Source organism: Schistocerca nitens, chromosome 3, assembly GCF_023898315.1.
Source record: "Schistocerca nitens isolate TAMUIC-IGC-003100 chromosome 3, iqSchNite1.1, whole genome shotgun sequence".
Lineage (NCBI taxonomy): Eukaryota > Metazoa > Arthropoda > Insecta > Orthoptera > Acrididae > Schistocerca > Schistocerca nitens.
The window spans coordinates 995091021-995112931 of NC_064616.1; the positions used below are offsets into that span (position 1 = coordinate 995091021).

At 40.9% G+C, this 21911-nt stretch overlaps 1 protein-coding gene across 11 annotated transcripts in view; it reads left to right on the forward strand.

The window, feature by feature from the left end:
* The window catches only part of LOC126249060 (leucine-rich repeat-containing protein 58-like), a 173283-nt gene that overhangs the window by 137204 nt on the left and 14168 nt on the right, over nucleotides 1-21911 (forward strand). For 6 of the 11 annotated variants that reach the window (XM_049950707.1, XM_049950703.1, XM_049950706.1 and 3 more), the window contains exon 6: nucleotides 14343-14528. In XM_049950707.1, the coding sequence (XP_049806664.1) occupies nucleotides 14343-14528 (186 nt within the window). Of the gene's footprint in view, nucleotides 1-3736; nucleotides 3824-13038; nucleotides 13607-14342; nucleotides 14529-21911 lie in introns of those variants that run through there. The other 5 variants (XR_007545598.1, XM_049950709.1, XM_049950711.1 and 2 more) reach the window with 5 other exon arrangements.

Genomic DNA, 21911 nt, shown 5'->3' on the forward strand with positions numbered 1-21911 from the left:
CTTACACCTTCTAGAGCACGTTGGGTGGCACGGGATACATGCGGACGTGCATTGTCCTGTTGGAACAGCAAGTTCCCTTGCCGGTCTAGGAATGGTAGAACGATGGGTTCGATGACGGTTTGGATGTACCGTGCACTATTCAGTGTCCCCTCGACGATCACCAGTGGTGTACGGCCAGTGTAGGAGATCGCTCCCCACACCATGATGCCGGGTGTTGGCCCTGTGTGCCTCGGTCGTATGCAGTCCTGATTGTGGCACTCACCTGCACGGCGCCAAACACGCATACGACCATCATTGGCACCAAGGCAGAAGCGACTCTCATCGCTGAAGACGACACGTCTCCATTCGTCCCTCCATTCACGCCTGTCGCGACACCACTGGAGGCGGGCTGCACGATGTTGGGGCGTGAGCGGAAGACGGCCTAACGGTGTGCGGGACCGTAGCCCAGCTTCATGGAGACGGTTGCGAATGGTCCTCGCCGATACCCCAGGAGCAACAGTGTCCCTAATTTGCTGGGAAGTGGCGGTGCGGTCCCCTACGGCACTGCGTAGGATCCTACGGTCATGGCGTGCATCCGTGCGTCGCTGCGGTCTGGTCCCAGGTCGACGGGCACGTGCACCTTCCGCCAACCACTGGCGACAACATCGATGTACTGTGGAGACCTCACGCCCCACGTGTTGAGCAATTCGGCGGTACGTCCACCCGGCCTCCCGCATGCCCACTATCCGCCCTCGCTCAAAGTCCGTCAACTGCACATACGGTTCACGTCCACGCTGTCGCGGCATGCTACCAGTGTTAAAGACTGCGATGGAGCTCCGTATGCCACGGCAAACTGGCTGACACTGACGGCGGCGGTGCACAAATGCTGCGCAGCTAGCGCCATTCGACGGCCAACACCGCGGTTCCTGGTGTGTCCGCTGTGCCGTGCGTGTGATCATTGCTTGTACAGCCCTCTCGCAGTGTCCGGAGCAAGTATGGTGGGTCTGACACACCGGTGTCAATGTGTTCTTTTTTCCATTTCCAGGAGTGTATTTAATTCTAAATAAAAGTATCATATGGAGAAGTTAAGGATCAGTATCGGGATACTGTATGAAGTAATGAATGCATTAAGTCCCTACCTTTTCATTCCAAAGACTTTCTCTCTGAAATGGCACCATGTTTCAATAAGTAATTTTCCCATTTGAACACCCAGAGTGATAATTAATAACACGCAGTACTAATTGAGAAATTTGTTCCTAATGAAGAAACATTACTTGTTGCTTTAACACCAAAAGAAATGTTAGATAACTTGATAATTAGTCTTGTACTGCAGCTGCGTAGCCTACACAGAACAGTGACACTGTAAATTGCCCCTTCCGTCCCTCACGGATGCCCATTCTTTTTCAGATTAACTCAGAAGGTAAGCACAGCTGCTCGGAGGTACTGTGAAGTTGTAAACACATACGCTCTGCCTGTCAGAATCGGGTGAACCCGTCAACAAGGAGTCGCACATGCGGCGGCCGTAATGTGAATGCCGGAGTCACTTCAAACACCTGGCACTGCTGTTACCTCCTCGCCCCTCCCCAACCCGTGCCATCCCTCTAGCCCGCCCCAGCTGTCGCCGCCTGATTCCCCCCCAGCCCCTCCCCTCTCCCCTCTCTCCTCTGTGTGCCTGACTGCCTGACTGTGCCTCACTGTGTGCCTGACTGCTGCTGTTAAAGAGACCTTACGCATATCAGAATGTACTATCTTCGCTATCAACCAATGTATAGCAATTTAATACAGAAAGGCACCATCTTCTTATGTAATACCTATTTCAAACGTGATTTCTTCCATCCTTCCGTCTCATACCTGGGTAACTTCAACAACTTGAAAACCCACCCATAAATTTACTTGCACACCTAAACCCTTAACATGCCCGCTGACCAGGCTATAGCTCTGAGGAGAATTTGGAAGCAAGCGGCCTCCAACTTGTAGAACGCAAAGCAGAAAAGCATCGCAGTAACGAAGTGCGTAGCTATGGGGTGTCTTCCCGTAAACTGCCATTTAGCTTGGTGGCACTCTGCGTTTCCGAGCCTCCTCCAAAGCGTAGTACCACCATATCACCTTCCGTCTAGTCTGACGCACCTTCAGAACCGACTACCTGCTCCCTTTCCAAATTCTTAAATGGTTTCATCATTATGTGCCCATCACAGCCTATTCACTTTTGACACCACAAAAGTAAAAAAGAAACTCTTTACAAATGAGCTGTAGTAATTTTACCCAATAAACCCATGTTGTTGTTGTTGTGGTCTTCAGTCCTGAGACTGGTTTGATGCAGCTCTCCATGCTACTCTATCCTGTGCAAGCTTCTTTATCTCCCAGTACCTACTGCAACCTACATCCTTCTGAATCTGCTTAGTGTATGCATCTCTTGGTCTCCCCCTACGATTTTTACCCTCCACGCTGCCCTCCAATACTAAATTGGTGATCCCTTGATGCCTCAGAACATGTCCTACCAACCGATCCCTTCTTCTGGTCAAGTTGTGCCACAAACTCCTCTTCTCCCCAATCCTATTCAGTACCTCCTTATTAGTTATGTGATCTACCCATCTAATCTTCAGCATTCTTCTGTAGCACCACATTTCGAAAGCTTCTATTCTCTTCTTGTCCAAACTATTTATCGTCCATGTTTCACTTCCATACATGGCTACACTCCATACAAATACTTTCAGAAAAGACTTCCTGACACTTAAATCTATACTCGATGTTAACAAATTTCTCTTCTTCAGAAACGCTTTCCTTGCCATTGCCAGTCTACATTTAAGGGACCTGACATTCCACGCTCCGATCCGTAGAACGCCAGTTTTCTTTCTCCTGATAACGACATCCTCTTGAGTAGTCCCCGCCCGGAGATCCGAATGGGGGACTATTTTACCTCCGGAATATTTTACCCAAGAGGACGCCATCATCATTTAATCATACAGTAAAGCTGCATGCCCTCGGGAAAAATTACGGCCGTAGTTTCCCCTTGCTTTCAGCCGTTCGCAGTACCAGCACAGCAAGGCCGTTTTGGTTATTGTTACAAGGCCAGATCAGTCAATCATCCAGACTGTTGCCCTTGCAACTACTGAAAAGGCTGCTGCCCCTCTTCAGGAACCACACGTTTGTCTGGCCTCTCAACAGATACCCCTCCGTTGTGGTTGTACCTACGGTACGGCTATCTGTATCGCTGAGGCACGCAAGCCTCCCCACCAACGGCAAGGTCCATGGTTCAAGGGGTTCGAGAAAGGAGTTAGAGTACTATTCACAACAGTCACTAATCCCACTCTAATATTATTAATGAGAGTACTATTCACAACAGTCACTAATACCACTCTAATATTATTAATGTCTGTGAACTGCATTTTATAAATGGTTAATTTCAATGTCCCAAGGAGTCGTGAAAATTTTTCACTTAGAACACGCTGGAGCTGTTGCTGTGGCACGCTACACGCGCCGCGCAGCCACTCTGCTATCTCAGCGTTAACATCAAACCTGCCTCCATCGCAGCACATCTGCTTGTGCCTCTTGCCAATTTTATAATGCTACCTGCTTCACCATATACCAAGTTCAATAAATTATTTTACCACTCAGTTTTGGCAGCATCCTAAGAATTCTTACCATACACGCATCTCCACCAATAAGAGAGCCCCCAAACAGACAAATTTAAGAGTTAATACTGCAAATTAAATATTTCATAAGACTTATGGAAATCGACTATTGAATTGTCCCCTAGCTTTACAGGTATTAGGAGAGAGCACACGACCCAAGAGAACCAGGCTTCGAGCCTCAGCCACAGCTGACAAGAAAAAAATAATTACAGGTAAGTCCATCGTGTCACTACAACATGATACACCACCAGAACTCTAAAACTAGTGCACCCCACCAGTTAACGGTGCCTAACCTCTTCTTCCCCACCCAGATATATACCAGAAGGCTCAGTATTATGTGCATTTTGTATGATTAGAGGTGTTGAGCAATGTCCGACCCACTATGCGCTGCCAGTTGCTAGCTGGTTAATAATTGATACCCAATAACTTGTATTTATTCTCCCCTTATGATTTTGTGTTATGTTTAATCATTCAACAGTCATTTTGATGTGCAGCAAAGCCCTTGCTATACCCTATATGTTATACCATGCATGTATTTTTATAATTTATGCCATTTGTTTTATAAAATATGCACTTGTTTTTTATATTTATGACCCCAGTATGTAAAGGCTAACCACAGCCTTTGATTCTAGATATGTTGCACTATAGCAATACTCCCATTACATAGGATCCCTCTTCAGTCGTGATACGCGATTTTGTGAGTTAGCGATTCTGGAATCCTATTATGCACAATGTTTGTGCCTAGAGCTGGACTGGAATTTTTAGAAGAAAGGAAGCAACAGAGTTATCTAAGATACTCAATAGAGAAGAGTCGAATGCGCTCCTGAAGTTGAGAAGAAGTGCGCTACCCTCTCGCTGTAGAGTGGTAAGCGAAATAGATTTTGTGATAGGATAAAACTAAAGAAGTTTCACCCAAGTAAGTGAAGAATTGTAGTTTGCACACCATGTGCGTTGTTTTTCACATTTAAGAGTTCACCCAGATGAACACAAGTTTTGTTTTAGTTCACCCTACTTTTTATGAAGTAATTTAGTGATGAAGTTTAGATGTTACAAGTGAGTACGGAAATCTGCACTTCTACCATTTGGGTACAGTGCTCCGCCGTGTGTTTAGGAAGTGAGAGATGCCCGTTTGTTTATTCAAACAAATAAACCCATGACGTAATAAGATTGAAGCACCCGCTGAAATAAGCACTAGATTATTCCAGTATTGTGTTATCTTGTGGAAATATAGCTAGCAAGAGACTTCCACCCTAATGAGTAAAAGTTTTTATTGTAGAATGTCGCAGTAGGTTGTGCCCCTCTTTTTTCGTAGATCACCCTGTTACTTCATGGATTTTGGGAATTTTGTAGTAGTTAACCCCCTGGACAAGATATCGCCCCTATGGAGACAGAGCACAGTTCCTCCCTTGCCCATGCATTGCACTGGGTTACTACCATTGCTCTGAGTCACTCGTCTATTTGTTCCAACCTCAACCATTACTTTGTACCTCCCTCCACCAGGGCCGTGTGCCTTACATGGTGCTGTTAGCACCCACAGAGTGCCCAGCTGATTGGCTTATTCTTTCAGTTTTCACTTTTATAAATTGATAGCCTACCTCTATCCTTCATCTATGCATCGTTGACACATCACGACGAGGCTCACCATCGTCTGCACCCTGGTCGGTAGCCAATGCTACTCCCCCAGAGGGAGGGGGAAGTAAAAACCTCGCATACGGATACCTTTTATATTTTTTCTTCATTCATACCCTCTTGTGATCGATTTATTTAGTGATGAATGCAGCCACTCTTGCCTCCTCAGGTGTGGCATTCTGTCTAGCAGAGAACCTGCCTGCTTCCCTCTTCTTTTTTCCTGATGTGAGGGTTAAGCAGAGCTGTTTTTGTTCCCAACGACACTAACGTACATTCACACACTATTTGCCCTGAATGTTTGACACTGTCCTCCCTCACTAACGCTTCCTACAGTTGAGGCTATGTGACTTTCATAGTCCCAGGCAACGAGATGCCCCATCTTCAAACTAGCTAGTTCACATGATTCGTAGCTTATTTTACTGTATGGCCCACAAGCCGTCCAGAAGTTTTCTCGAAATTTCACCACCCATCTTTGTATAGTATTAGTAATTACCTGCACTCGTGAGCAAATTTGCTACATGATGGTTACGTCACAACTGACTCACGCTTGTGCCCCAGAGACTTTCCATTTATATTGTTCTTTAAGGACATCGCACACCCTGAAGGTGCTATGTAGTCAATTCACTGCCAGTTAACTAAGACCAGATCTGTTTTGACCTATGGTAAACTCAGTTTAGTAGAGGCTAATTTTAATTAACTCAGTTCTTTCCTCTTCTGCTAGGCTGGCAGTACGTGGCCAATTCTGCTGTGGAAGTCCCTGTGGACTGTGCGCCCTACTGCCATATCAGTCACTGCAGTTATTTTTGCCCTCCCCTTTTTTCTCTTACCCTTCTGCCAGGTCAACATCTCTATTCTGTTTTTCCTTTCTTCTGTCAGGGAAGGGTAGCTTAGCTATGCCATTCCAGCAGGACCACAAGAGCTAATGTAACACTGTATATTAGACACACTTTTCCAGCCCGTCATTACAGTGGCCCATTAGCTACTTTCTGAGGTATTACCATTGGGGAAAATTTGTCTCTCGGCTAGTTACTCGAGCAAGTTATCGATCACCCAGTAGACGTGTGTGACTGACCTCATATCCCTGTACCCTGCGACTGGTGGATATAACCTTGCTGAATCAATCTTACTCTGAAACTCGTTACCTGAACTTGTTCCCGATGATACCCAATTCCTTATTCTTTAACGTGAGCACCCTTCCGGTTCGCCGCGAGTGGGCCTCTCGGCATTAATGGCCGATATGTCGGGCTATCCTGGCGTTGTCATCGCTTACAGCTGTCCACGAATATGCCCAGAAAAAACCCTACGTTAACCACAACATAATTTTCTCATTGACCAAATCCCTTTTCCTCCTAAGCCACAACATCCGTTACTAAAGCTTCCGATTCAGCAAATTACTTACGAAACCACTAAATACTGCAAATTCCGCCTACACATTGATTGCAGACATTGACTAATGCAACACCACATTTTTGCACTCGTGCTGATCAGAATGATGAGTAAGCCTCTTTTCAGCATGAGCATAAACCCCCCCCCCCCTTTCCCTCACTACCCCGTTGCTACTAACTTATACCACTGCAATTCTTTGGAATCGCCAGTTTAGATTGCCCAGTGACATAGTGCACACGAATCTGTTAACCATCAACTTTTCACCCGCTACTACAACCTCAGGTAATTACTTACTACTTTTTCATCCACTGTAATACTTCCCTTTCATAACATAACTACCAGCTGGAGCTAACAAGGTTAATTCATGCTTATAGGGACTCACTCCTGACCACCTGCACTCTGCACTACTACCTGTCACCACAACACCCACTACTAGTGTTTTAATGTCTTCCTCTGTGTGTTAACACAATGAAATATTATTTGGTGCCCGCTCTTGGTGCTATTGTTGTCAGCCTTCCACTAGTTTGGAATCACCCGCCCAACTCAGGAGTTATGTTCGAACGGTTGAATAACCTGTTGTATACCCCACATGAGGTAGTAATTTCTACCAACTTTGATTTATCTGTGCTTAAGGAAGAAGAAACTGCGTTGCAAGAAGTGGTGAACAGATTTTTAACCTGTGAGGGCTTATTAACACGTGCCGACCAGAGAGAAACTCTTCGCAAGTTGCGCAATTTAAGACAAGTAATTATGCACAGTCAGGGACAACTGCATAGCATATCTGACACTGTACCCTTGCGCCACACTAAGCGAGCGTGGTGTAATGCTGGCGATACAACTTAAAAAACAATTTTCAGTACTCCCGATCAATCAGATGCGGAACGTTGGAATGATACCGTACGTCAGGCAGAGGACAACCACGAGACCATAATATGTCAGGAAGTTCGCCTCACTCACATAGGAGGTAACATATTGGCAACCACCCGCCAAGTACATGAAACTGCTACAGAGTTACCAGAATGAGATTTTCACTCTGCAGCGGAGTGTGCGCTGATATGAAACTTCCTGTTGCATTGTTTCTCACTGAGCAAGTGACCCCTCTCTGCAGTCATCTGGTTGTACCAATAATTGAACCCCAGTTCGTTGCTATAGGCAGCAGTATTTTATACACTGTACCCCACACAGTAACAGCCACTATCGTGTGTTACGAGTACCTCTGAGCAATACAGCCCTACCGTGTGCTACTCAACGGTAGCGGTTTATTATTTAGTAGCTCTCACTGTGATATCACTACCCCACTGAGGCAGTGTTTGCACACTTATCTTACGCCCATAACGTGCGACTCCCCCCTCTCGTGTGGTATTTACCAGAGCAGCCAATGGTACTACTGTCATCTGGCATTTGGCCATCTCTCCTCAATCACTTACATTCCCAGCTGATCCAATCTTTAACCGACCTGGTAAACAAAGAGTCAGGGCAGATCACACTAGACCGTGCCACCGCACATATCACAGATTGGCATAACCACCAGTATCTCAGTCATATAGTCATTCCTAGTTCTGTATGTGCACCTCTAATAATTATCATTATTGGTTTATTGCTATGGGTAGTTTTTAGAAACAGAATTTTTGTGTGACTTTGGTCGCCCCTCACTGCTGTCCCTGAACAGCAGCCTCCTGGGGAATATCACTTAAGTTTTTGTAATGGGAACAGAAATGTTTCTTGTTGCCCCATACTGTAGTAGTCTAGCAGAAAATTGTCATGGTCTGAGTACCATGCGAGTAGAAACAGAATAATAAATAAATAAAATACCTCCAAAAAGAAAAGGCATTGCCCTTCTTTAGGTATTAGCAACAAAGCGAGTCACTGTATGCGTGAGAAGTAATGCAAAAGTGTTAATCCCCCCCCCAACCACTGCCCTTGTGATCTGTACTGCACCCCTTCCGGAACCCCCCACTTATACGCTCCAGCGGAAGTTGCAGTGCGCCACAACCCAGGGCGCGGACAGCGGAGGGAGTGCGCTGCGGGCGGAGGGTATTTAAATCGGCTGCCGCTGTGACCGAACCCAGTTCCCTCTGAGCAGCCATAGCATACGGATCTCCGTGCCGGCACGTTCACAGGAGCTCAGTCCATCAGTTCACCTGATGATGGCGACATGTATGATCGCCGAAATATTGTGCCCGTTGGACACTGTAGACCGGCAGTACACCCGTGGATATTTTGAATAGATTAGATTAGATTCAGTTGTCATTCTATAGACCCAATAAATGAGATTATTCTCGTGGGTGTGGAATGTGTCCAGAAAGTATAACATAAAAACATAAAACATTTGAATATAATACTTACTACTCTGATCATTTGTCAGGAGATTGTTGAAACAGGTGAATACAATGTGGTAAACTGGAACAGCTAATATTTACAGAATTAACACGCTGTCTTGAAACATTGTTATGCACTATTAATAAATTTATCATACACAGAATACCTAATAATGACTGTTGTGACCAAGTGCTGTCAAAACTGTAATCTAACAGACAGTTTTACTTAAGCTGGCTTAACAGTCTCTCTTAAGATATCCATCTATAGAGTAGAAGGAGTTGCCTATCAAAATGTCTTTCAAACTCTGTTTAAACCGTGCTTTATCTGAAACCAAGATTTTAATGGTTGCTGGCAATTATTGAAAATGTGTGTTCCTGAATATTGGACACCTTTTTGGACCAAGGTTAAGTGATTTTAGGTCTTTATGTAGAGTGTTCTTATTCCTAGTGTTGATATTATGTATTGAGCTATTGGTTGGAAATAGAGATAAATTACTTGCAACAAATTTCATTAAGGAATAAATATACTGAGAAGCAGTGTTTAGAATACAAAGTTTCCTGAACAGGTTTCTACATGATGGTCCTGAATTTACACCACAAATGATTCTTATCACACATTTTTGCACACTAAAAACTTTTGCTCTGTTTGATGAGTTACCCCAGAATATGGTCCCGTATGACATAATAGAGTGAAATAAGCAAAATATGCAGGTTTTTTTATAGTTATATGTCCTACATCTTACATCATTCTCACTGCAAATACAGACATGTTCTGCCGCTTAAGCAATTCTGTGGTATGCCCTTCCCAACTGAACTTATTATGGAGTTGCAATCCCAGAAATTTAACACTGTCAACCTCTTCGATCTGCATGTCTTCATATGTTGGAAGGAAATCTCTTACAGGTTCTGAACTGCATATAGTAGGTCTTCTCAATGCTTAATGGCAGTGAACTAGCATTAAACCATTTATTAATGTCAGTGAAAATTTGATTAGCAGCTGTTTCTAAATCTGTACTTTACTTGCTACTTATTGCAATGTTTATATCATCTACAAACAAAACAACTTAGCATCTGGCAATATAAGTATTGCAACTTTATCAGTTGCAATGTATATGTTGTTAAAAGCACAATGTCTGAAGAAATAGCTATATCGAGTGGCAAAAGATCAGTAGTACACCACAAAAACAAGGAGAAATACGGTGAACAGTATGAAAAATGTCGGAACTCAAAATTGTGTTTACATGTTGGTAATAAAGTGGTAGTGCAATCTCCAGACAAGATGAGAGGAAACAGATTACAGCAAATCATCCCACTGATAATGCCTTAGAACAAGAAAAATGCGAAATGCGTCTGGGAAAATTAAATCAAGTGGCAGCAGGAAAAGGCGGTTTTATTTTCAAAACAAGTATACATTTTACAGTCTAACAGGTATTCAGAGTCACGAGTGTGAGTTTGTAGCTGAACTTGTTTATTGTGCAAAGTGAGCACGATGAACAGTTTTTTATGTAAAGGATAAAAATATAGGAGAACTTGTAAGCAACAGAAGTTGGAGCCCAGAACTGAAACAAGGCCAAAGCCAGATAGCAGGAGCTGGTTATTGAACTGCATGATCAGCTCCTGTGCCATCGGACCACGAGTGCCAGAACCAGGCCACAGCCCAATGTCACGTAATTGATGCAACTTGGCTGAACTGCTGCCGTTTATGCCACACCTTCCAGTCATAAACACACTCCAGATGCTTCTGCAAACCCCAGAAATACCACTGTTACTATGGAATCAGCAGGCAGAAGCAGCATTTAACTGCAGCTATACCAGCTTATAATCGCTTGGCCAGCTGGACAGTAAGTGACACCCAGTCTGTGTCACTCGGAGCCATCGCCATAACTCTGCTGCCAGTGGGTAGTGAACCAGTGACCCTTACCTGTCTGCCAAACCAGGGCAGGCAACTCTCCACCAGCCACCTGCCCCTGCTCTGCAGTCGGTTGGTCCACAGGTTGACCCTGGCCAATACCATCACTGTGCCTCTGGGACATTATGGCCTGCCATACCGACAGATGACTCTGCAGGCTGGCCTTGCTCTGCACCACAGCTGTATGAAGCCTTGTGCAGCGTCTGCATCATCGTTGCAGAGTCATCATGCCATGTCACCACTACACTGTGGAGCAACTCACCTGTCTGCACCACTGGCCATTACTTTGCCTGATGCTCAATGTGGAATATTACGTGGAGGACGATATGTTGTGCAGTGACTGTACTAATGGGATGGAATAATTGAAGAATTGTTTTTGTTCATGGAAGAGTGGAATTCAGTGATTAAGTAAAGCATTGTGAATACATCCATTGTTGTCTTCCACTAAATTCACACACCCATCCTGACAAGCAAGGATTTCCCGTGTTTAACTCTGCTTTTCCCACAGCTACATTAGACCCGCTACACTTAGATGACACCACTGTGGTATGAGACTTCAACGAATTCGTATAAATGTTTGTTAAGTCCTGCCAAAGTGAGGTTTTTGTCAAGAGCACAGGAGACACACAAGATGTCCTTCCTTCTAGCATGCCTCACACTGTGCTCACATGTTGATACAGTCTTGGCTGGCGTGTTTGAAAACAGTCCAGGCGTGATGGAAATGAGCACTGTTTGGAGGGCCGAGGTCCTTTTCCTTGTTTGAGATGGAGCCGGAGTGGGGCCCGGGTGTAACATGATGGCTGCCACCTTGTCCCATAATTCTATTCGACACCCCATGGCCTTGGAAACTTCAAAGGGTTAGTCTCATTTTAAAATGGCCTACAAAGTCATGTTCTGAAATTTCAGAGCTTTCTGACACACCTCCATATCCAGAGCTGTCCGAATGTTTGCATCCCTATCATCACCTTTGCCTACAATTCCTTATTTACAGGAGTCACAAAATGACATTCCCTACTGAATCCCCGCACTTCCGCTGCCCATGCATGGTATGATTGATTTGGCTGTTTATGGCACTTATAAAATTCCACACGATATAAAATGACATTGCAGTGTGGGTGAAATTAAGTAATTGGTAGAGCAAACATTTTGTCAAAGGTCAGGTGTGCCAGTTCCGTGAGAGGGCCCCGTTTGCAGAAGAGCTGTTATGTATTTGCTGAGATCCATAATAGGAAAAGTGATTTTACTACAGCTGGATCCATCACCTGGAATGCAGCAAAGTGCTGCTGGACGCACTTTCCGTATGCTTCCCACTCTTTTGCTGGCTCATCGTATGGCGGGAACTTCAATGGCAGATTTGTAGCCGATGGGCAGGAGAGCAACGCATAAAATAAAGCTTCCTGGCATTTCTGTACCCCAACTACTGTTGTTGAAACTGCCATAGCACAACTTCCATTGACACACGTGGTAAGGTAGCCTGTTGCACATGGCTCACGGGTACATAATAAACATGAAAAGATGCCTATGATCGTCACCGATTATGTTGTAACTCCCAATGCAGAAAACAAAAGACAGCTTCTTCAAAACCGGTCAGATGCAATGTATGACATAGCCATGTGGCAAGACATACAGTACAGCTCTAGCTAGTGCAGTAATTAGGATGATGAGTGAGAGCATTCGCTGGGCGGTGATAACGTACGTAGATGGCATGTCACAGATGGCACTGAAAGGGGCTGTGCAGCCATCATGCATGGCCACTCCAGCTGTGATTTCTCAACAGGTGGCCATGCTTTGTAATAGTGGATGCGAAGTGATTGTCACATCATATGTGCCAGTTGTGTGATGACAAGAGACATAGGAGACATTGGGTGGTGCCTAATGTCCAGGTGGCAGCCCAGTGAATTACCTCAAGGTGCTGAGTATGCTGATAAAAAACTTTCAACTGATTTTCCATAGACTTCAAAACCTTCAGGGACAGTGAATCCCTTTCCAACATTGCAATACATCAGATATCTGCCGTATCACTCTTACTACTCTGTTCAGGAATTTGTGAATGAGAGCTTATAAAATAAGTGACTGCTTAAAACAGTTTCATGATTGTTTAATGTTAATAAAAATATTATAGAATTTGGGTTATTTGCATTTAGCCATTACTTAGTTTATGTGATTCTGTTAATATGTATTGCAGACTGACTGTCCAACAGTATGACAACAAGGGGGCCTGCCAAACATGGTTCTCAACATGACACCTTTGAAGTGAGAAGATATACTTTATCACTTGTATTATTGTTGTGATATTATTTTCATTGTAAATATGTTGAGTTTTCAATTATGTAAATACACATGCTCATAATCTTGACACATTTCACACCCAGGGCAAGCTCATCACTATTTGAATCCACGGAACATGCATACATTTGATAAATAACTAAAGTAAATAAACACATCAGTTGTCAACTTCAACAAAAAATCATTAGCTCAAGGAAAAAAAAAAGAATGAAAATGCCAGGTAACAGTAGTTAGACACTTTCCTGGTAAAGAAATGTGTGTATTACCAATTTCTCTCTTATTTTTTCCAATCTGTAAAACTTGTTACAGAAATATTAAATGGTTCTTGGAATGGCTCTAAGACTATATACACGGCTTGCTATAGTGACTGTCTCTGTTGTTACACACACTCTGTCTAGAAGTGCCTTGAATTAAAATCATAAAACATACAAATTGCAGATCTTATATTTTATCCCACAATTTACTTTACATAATCTTCTCAGTTTCCCATCCCATGTTAAGAGGGTGACCATATTATTTTGACCAGTCCTTGTCTGCTTCACTGATTAAATATCATAAATATGTTAGTGAAACTTCCAATGAAATTTGAAAAAAAGTTTTGCATTGTGTAATAATATTTTCATTGAATAATAATCTTACAGGAGAAGTAAATTTAATAGCAAACTTAAATATGAAGTTCTATACAAAAGTTACCAAAATAGATTAAAATTATTACATCATACCAAGACGGCCGGTGTGGTCAAGCGGTTCTAGGTGCTTCAGTCTGGAACTGCGCAACCGCTACAGTCGCAGGTTCGAATCCTGCCTTGGGCATGGATGTGTGTGATGTCCTTAGGTTAGTTAGATTTAAGTAGTTCTAAGTTCTAGGGGCTGATGACCTCAGATGTTAAGACCCATAGTGCTCAGAGCCATTTTTTTGAAGACCTTGTTTTGCACTATTGCCCTGTGGAGCAAATACACCGATCTCCAACAACTTATTATTTTGCATATTTCTTATCATATTCAATTAAGATTAAAAGTGGGAGAAAGTGCTGTCGATGTTACATAATGATTCACTTCGATGTACATAATACCTCCCTTAGAAATCTGTTTGTTTATGAGTGGAAAGCAAAGTTGGAGAAACATTAGTTTCAGAAGCTGTCATTTTAAATGATAATGGTTGCTCTTTCATTAATTAATACTATATTTTAATTTTTTTTCCAGAGTTCTCTCAGTATGCAACAACAGGATGCGAATATTTCCGTACAATCTTTTTCCTCATGCCACTTTCTCCCTGAGTTTGTCAAACAATCCATTCATTGCACAGTTTTTTGTGGTATCGGAAACACCTCAGAATCAAGAAGCACTAACTCTGAAAGAATTAGCCAGCCGGGTTGTAATTGACCACAGGTAATTATTTTATATTTCTTCTGGAGCTATAGTGTTCCTGTAGTAATTTTGATGCACAATTCCCTCATACTTTTCTTCCTGGATCACTTATTTGCCTCCTTAATGTGATCCTTTGTACCTTTGCTTACTTATCACATTTTTAGGTTGATTGACCAGAAAACTATGATCCTATGACAAAAAAATAATATTGCAATGATGAAAAGTTGGGAATGGACTTAAACAAAAGTTTACAAGACATACCACCATTCACCTTTAAAGAGAAACCACCAATTCGCACACAGGCACTTAAAAAGAACGAATTATTGCAATACTTTACAGTTTTCTTGCGAACAGGAAGCTAAAATACGTAGGTACTAGTGAGTACCCACATGCGTTGAGTGCCACTCAAAGAAAGAAATTATTTGTGTTTAAATTCTGTTCATTGAAGTTTTGCTGGATACATAATTTTTCTGTTTCTTTTTCCTTCTGGTGCATACATGAAGAAGTCAAAATGTTTTCCAATGCATGAGAAGGCCACATACAGCTGTCTATGTGAGAAGCATGGGTCTACCAAATTTAGCCCACACACTTTGTCATTGTCCCTGCACTTTGTTGATGGTTGTTGTAAATGCAAGTTGCTCCAGACACTGCAAATGGCATACCTGTTAGAATCAGTGGGATACATGGCAACAGTAAATCTCGTATTGTAATTTTTTGGTTAAAAACATAGGTTTTGATGATATTGTTTATCATCTTTTCTCGGAAAGTCTGGTGCTGTTGCAAAGTCATAGTGAATTTATGTTTCGAATAATGGTAAGCTTATGCCCTCAGTCAAAACCAGTGCCTCATTTAACAAGTTTGGTGTGAATTAAATGCCATAGCATGCAAATGATGTGGGGTGTTTTCACTTGTGTAGACTTTGTGTTTTTGTCAAGGATCTAACGGATGGAGTGGGAAGCTCATCACCATGATTGCAACTAATGTTCATATTTGTTGTGCCTGAGCAGTATTCGATGCATTAGTGAATGAAATGTCCCAATATGCATCATTTTCAAGAAGATTTAATTCTTGGCAAGCTTCATGACAAGTGGCACATACTTCACCATTCACTGTTCTCAGTTCTTGGAAGGAAGTTGGTTGACATACAGTGACATTAATCACAAGCAGAAGCATTCTGCATTGTGTGGGTGAATAGTATACAGACGGCCTAATGTGTTGATTAAATATAATTTGGAGTGTCCCGCAACAGCTTTACCTTATTTGCGAGGTTGAAATTTGTTGCTGATGCATTCCATATGTAGTATGTTGGCAGTTGAGAGTAAAGTAGAGTCTTATCAAACACATCATCCCTGCCCAATGAGAAAAATGCAGTTAATGTTGTTCATGGTGGTGATAACAATGCCCTTGCATGTGCATTTTATTTTATCAAGTACACACACTGTCCATTTTCAGGTGCACTGCCCAGTGAATGAGTGTTACATGTCATTCATGGATTGAAAGTGATAAAATGTGCCATACTGCTTTGTTGCTACTAATTTAACATTCCAGTTGATGTTGGGCAATTTCATTGAGAGATGAGGTGTTTCCCACTCAAACAAACTGCCATATTGCTTCCTTTGTTGCTACATTTGCTAATTTACTTCATAGACTTCACTGAATTGCAATACTTGACATTGATATGTGCTTTGTTTTCAAGAGTAACAATGAATACAGTACAAACAAATGCTCATTAAATTCAGCATAACTGTTTTTTTGTTTAAAGTGATCATTGATGTTTGAGTAGATATCTGTCTTTGCCAGAGATAGTCTTGACTAGTAAGTCTCTTTGGTTTTGTTTTGTGCATTTTCTGTCAGACATGCATGATGAATTGTTTTTGGTGACACTCTTCAAATAATTTTATGTCAGTTTCAACATATGGTATTTTTGCCGAGATAACTTGAGTAATTTGATGTGTGATTTTTTCCTTCCAACCAAACCAAAATGTATGCTTGTGGCAATTCCCTATTTTGTAATTCAGTATAATACATCAAACAGTACGTCTCTCCAAAAACATGTTGCTTGACAATGAAATGCATTGAAGATTTCAATTTCTGTTTGAACACACGTGGAAATAGCGTGAGAATCCAATGACGATTGTCCAATTAACAAAAGTTCTTTTATTTCATCTCATGTCGGACTGCATGTGAATGTAATACAAAAATATGGGCAACTGTAGTGCAAACTTATGTGATTGACTTCTTTTCAGATGGGCTCACAGCATGCATTAGGTCAGTGAATGACATATTACTTATTTTCCTGTTTTCTGTGGCACACTGATTTTATAAGCTTGTTATTTGCGTACAAAGAGGCTCATTTTGGAAGTTTTCCATTTTCAAGTAATTGTTTTTATGTGTTGCAGTATAGTATCTTGGAGTGTCTGTCAATATTGTTTCTCAGTTTTTGTGCTGTTAAATTTTGTCAGAACCCTACGTATTGTGTGCACTTTTTATGAGCGCTTTTGATTGATTGACAGCACAGTCCACTCCGTTGATACATATGTTTACCATTCGGCAGTTCTGTACAATCATATTAACAACATTATGCGGACTGAATAAAATTTGTAATCCGGTGACCATTTCTCACTTCGTACCTTTGATGAATTGGAAACATTGATTGATTTGTCAATCAGTGTTTCCCATGAAATAAATTTAAAGAAATTTCTGATCTGTGTTTGGCAGTGGTGGTAGTGATCCTGCATGATGATAATTTGCACTTGCACTTTGACTGTTGTCATGTAATTCTTACACAACGTATATTTTTCACCGAATGATGTCATTCAGAAACATGGATTGTATTTGTGTTTGTTTTCAAGAAATTTTTCAATTGGCTTGTGTCACTTGATACCTACATTATAGTTTGGATGGTGAATTTAATTATAGCAATTTAATTTCTCCATTCGTGCAGCACATTCCATGTATTTCATTCTTAAATTTGAGGACACTATGATACACATGTAATTAAACCATTTTCTCCATAATTACCCTTTAATGAAGACTGTAATCATAATTAGCATCATAATGGAATGCACAATGCTGTAAATTAGCATGCAGTGTTCTTCTGGATCGAGTGGTGCATACTCAAATGGTATCCAGTTTTGCTTTCCATTACTTGACTGTTTCAGATGAGCAGGCTTGAACATTGCATACTCCAGCAGTTGTGTCTTGCGTCTCTTTTGTCATCTGTTTCTGAAGCTCATGATGCCTTTTTCTTTTATGCTTGATGTGTAGATCAACATATCACTTTGTCATTTGGGTGGCATAATTGATTTGGGAGTGAAAGTAATGCCGTGTGATGACTATTACAAACTCACTGGGAAAAAAAGAAAATGTGTGTGGTCTCTATTATCTAATGTCAACTGGCAATTGGAATTGCACAATCAACACCAGGTGTTATATAACACACAAATGAAATGTCACTGTTGGTATTTGAGCCAATTCGATTACATCATGTATGCTCACTTGTACACCAGAAACACGTGTACCAGTGCTAAACTACATGAAAAACATTTGTTAAAATGGCTCTTGTGCCACCTGTTGCAAAATGGTTGTACTAATTCAGAAAACTATGCAGATTGCACACAACTACTCACCAAAGTTTCATTGCAGTTGGGTATATGGTGTAGGACAGGCCTGGCAAAGTGTGGCTCATGAGACAGACTCCTCCAGTGAGTGCTTCCCCCTCCAACTCTAACCACACATTGTTATCATGACCTGGCCACAGACTTTGGTTTCCTCATTTATCAGGAGTCGAGTGGGGCAGCATCTCTTTGACTTCGAAGAGGCACCGTGGTTTTGTTCGTCTGCATGTTCTCGACATTCTGTTCAGATTTACTCTTCTTTGTATTGCACTATCATTCAGTTCGTCATTTGGTTATTACTGTGGCCACCATTCTGGTTGTGGTTCTTGTTATTGCTCTGGCTATTTTTCTATTATGGTTCTTAAGAATGTCAAAAATAAAGAATACTGAAAACTTTCTTTTTAATGAGGAGTAGGAGAGTAAGTACTTTTTTGTACACAAACCCTGTAAAAATGATTAAGTGAAAGTAAGTACTTTTTTTGTGCACAAACCTTGTAAAAATGCTTAAATCAAAACAAAGGTAGTAATCTTGCTCAACATTTCTCTTCACTCCATGACTTCACACAAAACAAAAGCAGTTTAACTACATCGTCTGTGATATGCTTAAAATTATCAGAAGCTCAGAAACGCTTCTCTGATGGATTACTCGTGAAAGAATGTGCACCAGGAATGTCGAAAGCATTGGGCCGTGTTGATGCAACTGTACACTTTAAAACATATGCTTGTAATGTAACACTGTTAATTCTTGATATGTGAAATAGCATAAAGAAGAAACAAAACAATTTAATTGCAAAGCATCCATATTATTCTTTGTGTCTCACCAAGAGTATTGATTGAATAGGTCTCAGTCAACTGATAATAATGGATAACTTTTCTGTACATGAAAAGTTACGTGCTTTAGTCTCAGTGTTCAGAACAGGTTTAAGATATTTTTAACACTGTCGAAAAGCCTGTCCGCAAAATAGGTGGTTTTTAAAAATGCTCTGCAGTTAGTACTTACGATACACCAGCCATGGTTGACAGGAAAAATAGGTTTGTTTGTCAATTAAGAAAAACTAGAATAAATTATTTAATTTTTCATGGCATCATTCATCGGGAAGAACTGTTTGGGAAAAGTGACAGCCTTCTGTCCTCAGTGAAAGCTGCAACGAAAATTGCAAATATAATACACTGATGATATCAATCTGTATTCCACTGAAAATTTAAAACAATTTTTGGAAGGAGACACTTCTTCATTCTGAAATTTGTTGGTTAATTGCAGGAAAATGTTTAACTTTTTCCCCCCATGTAGAAAAGAACTTCCCTAGATTTGATTAGAGAACTAAAATTGGATGCTTCAAAATTTGAAAATTATTATTTTCATTTTTTTTATTATCAGAATTGGAGTTTCAAACAGATTTTACAGATAATTTAAATAATTTGCATTTATGTTTTCAAGGAAATGAATGCACAATTTCTCATATGTTTAAGGATATTAATAAATTCTGGTGTAAACTTAAGTTGTTTAAATTGCAACCAAACATGGAAAATTTGTCATTTCTCGAGCTGTTGCGAACTGAAAGAAAAACACAGGAAAGTAAAATTTTCAAGATTTACTTCTATAATTGGTGAAGTCTTCAATGAGTTACATATCTGTTATAAGGATTTTGAATGTATAGAGCTGGATATAATTTTATTCAAGAATCCAATGAAGAACAGAAAAAAAGATGCTGCAGTTTTTAAATTTTGCCACAATATCGGTTCCCAGAACTCGCAGACATTGCTCTTAGTCTTTTTTAAGTCAACATACATTTGTGAAAGTACACTTTCTTCAAAGAAGTACATTAGATCTCTCAGTGTAATGCATTGTCAACTTCATTTCGCTACAGCACAAACTAAAACTGATATTGCGGAACTTGTCGAGATCGAGTTATATAAATTTAACCTAAATACTTAGATAACTCATTAATGTAAGTATAAGAGTTTGAGTCAAATAAGTAAATGAAAATCAATGTCGTAGTAATGTACGTCTTTCGCTGTTTACGTACGGGGAATTGATATTGTAGAGCTCGTGACCCACGACAACTGACGGGCAGTTGTCCGTGAAATTGGCTGGCACGGCTGTGGCGGGCTTGTGATGGCACCACACAATGGGGAAGCACTCACTGAAGGGGAATGACTTGCAAGCCACACTTTGCCAGGCCTGGTGTAGGAACACACATGGAACAAACAAACAACATTAATTTATAGGGCTACTTCTATTGACTCAAATCATTCATTTATAGGTATACTTCTATTCACGTTGCATCAGTAGTGTGTGTGTGTGTGTGTGTGTGTGTGTGTGTGTGTGTGTGTGTGTGTCATTTCTGCCTCTCAACATGTAGTCTTAAACGGGAGTGATGATCCTATCATAGTCCAAAATATAGGATTCTTCAAAAAGGTTAATCGGGTTTCACAAGACTATATTTTTTACATGAATGAAGATAGAAACTTGGGATGAATATTAACATATGCATAGGACTGAAAGTTTTTATTTTCAATTGGACCATCCAATTTTATCAGGAAATATGTTTTTAAATGTATGGACATACAGCCTTGAAGTACTTTTTACAATTACATTTAGAATCAAAGTTTTCATTTATGTTTCATAAATGTTCCACAAGTCCTCCACTAGGCACACAACAAACATCAAGGCAATTGTCAAACTTGCCCTATATTTTTTGAGCGTATCTGGAGTTAATGAATTCACTACTGTTGTTACGCAGTGTCACATCTCACGCAAAGTTGTCGGAAGGGGAGACACACAGATAGTCTTTTGCAAACCCCTACAAACAGCAGAAAAAAGAAGAGAATGAAAACCACACACACACACACACACACACACACACACACACACACACACACATTGGAGGCCAGTAGTGGAATGAGAGATCTGTGTTCACCTTATGGCGTGTCAAGTGTTTTGAGGTGTTACAAAATGTTCACAAGTGCAAATGCTAATGTGGTGGTGCACTGTTCTGTTTCAAAAATGAAATTTTCAGCGTCTTATTACAGTTGTGGAAAAAGCAGATCTTCAACATATCTAGATATATGATTCCTTTAACAATTTTTTTTTTTTGGAAAGAAATGAGTCTAAATATTTTCTTGGGAAATGATGTAAAAGATGTGAAACTTCAGAGCCTCTCTCATACTCAACCACGGTATGTGCCTGCTGTGTTCCTCATATGCTATGGCTGTTCACCTTTCCATGTGAATGGAACATTGGCCTCCTCACTGAAAACTAACCATGAAAGGTAATTTTTATCTTCCATTTTCACAACAAGAGCGATTTAACAAAATTCTAAATGGTGTTATTAACCATCATGGAACGAATGTAATGGTTGAATGTCGTATGGAATGAATGATTGAAAAACATTCCATGCTGGCAGAATGAGTAGATGAGTAGATTTCTGTGAACTATGAGCAAAAAACTGTTGAATGCTCTTAACAAAACTAAGGAAGCACACAGGGGTGATCTATTAATTTCCACTTAAATTAACAATCTTTTGCCTTGAAAGTGCCGGTGGCTTCGTCAAATGCTTTGAGCCTTATGAGGGGCAGTGCTGTATTCTCAAGAAAAGTCGTGCACAGTCATAACTGAAACATGACAAGATGGCGTCAAAGGTAAAAGTTCGAAATGTGTCTCTCCACAAAAACGGAAATTTTGCGACAAAAAATAAATAAATAAATAAATCATGTGAAAACTGCAAGGACGAAATTACAAAGCTAAATGAACGAATTAGTAGCCTACAGTTCGTAATCAATGCCC